Raw genomic sequence first — 2,743 nt, 5'->3', positions numbered from 1 at the left:
CATTACACTCATATTTATTCTGTCTCTTTGGGAAGTGGGAAACGCAGGTCCCCATAACATAACACGACCCCAATTCACCCCCCCCGGTTTCTTCCTATAGACTCTTCCTATAAACCCAACACCCGTGAGCTTTTGAGAGATATTATTCACTACTAGACTTTCCCCTTCTTTTCTCCCTTCTACTTTTGCCACACCAAATCTACTTTCTAAGGTTTGCAAACATATGATACATGCAAACTAATAAACGGTTATTAGTTTGCAAAAAGGGAACCGAGACTTGAGAAAACGGTTATAGTAACCTCCATCCAATTCAATATAAAATCCTTAAACAGAGTCGTGGAAACAGTTTATGCAATACAAAGCAGAAACAGTCAACAGATCAAACATACAATGGCGGCCTCTTCTTCTACTGCACACAACAACAACAACATAAAGGAGTTGCATACAGATATGTGGGCAGAGGTTCTTAAACGTGCTCCACTCCCATTTGTCCAGAAGTCAAAATTTGTGTCCAGAGAATGGGGAAGCCTTACAAGTCCAAATTCCTTTGTAATGGACAACGCGTTACTCACGGGATCATTTCTTGGTTACGTTATAAATACTGTGCAAAAATGGGAATCCACTGTATCTTTCGCATCCAGCATTGACAACAACCCACCAATTCCAACCCCAACACTGAAGCACACACCACACGGTACTGGCCGTACTACAATAGCTGTGTCTTCAATGCAAGGTATTGTTCTCTTGACAACACCTTACGAGAAAAACCAAAATTATTACGTTTGCAAACCAACGACAGGAGAGGTCTATCAACTCAATACTCCTCGGGTTAGATTCTTTACAGAATCCCATGGAATGTTGGTGAATTCAATGGAACCATTGGGTTTCACTATAGTTCGATTGTCAAAGCCCAACTTCAACACTGTAAAGCCTACCCGAGCAAGTAAAACTAAGCAACTTGTCATCATCATGTATGTTGAATTGTTTGATTCCCGAAGTTTGAAATGGAGAAGGTTGAACGACTTGGAGTTGTCGTTTAATGATGAACACATCAGGAACCAGCCCGCAGTGGCTGCAAAAGGATCTATTCACTGGTCTCTTTCTAATGACTGCATATTGGTATTTAACATTGCCCTCGAATCTTGGACGAGGATTGGGCTACCGCAGACTAAATCCCCCCCAGATTCGTACAAACTGTTTCAGTTTAATGGTACTATTGCTATTATGTTCAAGTACTGGGGTGAGGAGTACAATGCTCCTGAGAAATTAGAACTTAGGGTTTTACAAGAATCGACAACAGGTTGTGGAGTGAACCGAGGACGTATTCATTGGACAAATTGTATTCTTTCTCTTACCGTCACCCGCATTTCGTTGACCTACTCACAGAAAATATTGCAGTTTTTGAATGCAACAACGAGATCCTTTTTTACGATTTCAGTGGTGAGAAGTTGCTATTTGTCAAAAGAATCCCAACACTGGGGCAATCACTCCATTCTCCCATTCATGTCAGACTTCACTGCAACTCAGTTTAACCCGTAGTTGTATCTTGTAATGTACTACTTATATTTAGGGTGACATCAATCTTTCTTGTTTATTATCTAGTTTATTATCGATTTCGGTTTCTTATGCATGTTCTTTAAATAGACAATGTAGTTTGGCTATACGCCAATGTAGTATGGTTATAATGCAATTAAACGAGAACATAATCAATTTTTTTGTTTTTAGCAGTCCTAATCAAATAGCAGTCGAAATGAAATAGCCTAATCAGTGAAGTACGTTTTTTATGCTCTTGACCCAATCAATCTGGTCAATATGTTGATTTAGGTTTCAATTCAATATCAAGCATTCAAGTAACGCTTTCAAACATGGCTAAAAGTGGTATGCTACTTTTTTAGCCATGTCTTTAGAAGCAAAAAACTTTTATAAAGTTTTTTAAAACTGGTTTCTGCTTCAAATTTGGTAAACGAAAATAAGGATATATCATCTTGGATAGATACATCTGGGCCACACACACAGAGGTGAGGGTGTATGCTCAGAAAATAAACCATCAAAACATATCGAATCCAACAAAAAAAAACTTGTCCAAATTTGTGCAATTCAAGTCGATTGTGTCCACTATTTTTGCAATGCCTCCTTCCAGTATATGCTGTGACATTGAGTGCGTGAAATAATAAGAATGTGAGACCAACCACAAAATAGATATGAAACAATAATTTGAAATAAATAATTCACCTTTGAGTTGGCAGATAGTAGACATGTTAATTTTTTGGTTGGGAACTTTTTGCAAAGTTGGAGAGACCACCAGTCGATGACCTGTTGAATTGAGCATTTTTAAGATTGAAAACAAAGTATAAATGAAGGTCAGATATAGAAATTAAAAAATAGCAAAGTATAAACATTATTCGGTTGATGGTCAGGTATGAACAATGAATTTCATAGTCCAAATAGGTATGAACATTCATTGTTCATACTCCACTAGGTGTATGAACACTGAATGTTAAGTGAGCCGTCAAAGAGTATTAACATTCATTGTTCATAGTCCACTAGACTATGAACACTGAATGTTCGTAGTCCAATGGTATAAATGCATTCTAGAAATTGGGCTCCAGACACTTTCTTTAGCGTGCTTTTTTTCTAGTGAAATACCAATACTAGTATCTTTAGCGTGGCGGTGGGGGGGAGCGAGCTGTTTTTGGGAGAGAGAGTTGGGTGATGGGGGGAGAGAGAGATGGGTGAAGGAGAA

At 38.4% G+C, this 2,743-nt stretch overlaps 1 protein-coding gene across 1 annotated transcript; it reads left to right on the top strand.

The window, feature by feature from the left end:
- The first annotated feature begins 390 nt into the window (after positions 1–390).
- On the top strand, positions 391–1,539 carry LOC147510044 (F-box protein At5g49610-like). Its single transcript, XM_086597991.1, has one exon. The coding sequence runs from the start codon at positions 391–393 to the stop codon at positions 1,537–1,539; it is 1,149 nt and encodes a 382-aa protein (XP_086454117.1).
- The last annotated feature ends 1,204 nt before the right edge of the window (positions 1,540–2,743 follow it).

The sequence above is a fragment of the Coptis chinensis genome, chromosome 3, assembly GCF_015680905.1.
Source record: "Coptis chinensis isolate HL-2020 chromosome 3, ASM1568090v1, whole genome shotgun sequence".
NCBI classification, from domain to species: domain Eukaryota; kingdom Viridiplantae; phylum Streptophyta; class Magnoliopsida; order Ranunculales; family Ranunculaceae; genus Coptis; species Coptis chinensis.
The sequence above is the reverse complement of the archived record's forward strand: the minus strand, read 5'-3'. Positions and strand labels throughout refer to the sequence as shown.

What these genes read in the sequence shown, in the direction of transcription:
- LOC147510044 (XM_086597991.1), top strand. Translation starts at nt 391, where the DNA reads ATGGCGGCCTCTTCTTCTACTGCACACAACAACAACAACATAAAGGAG.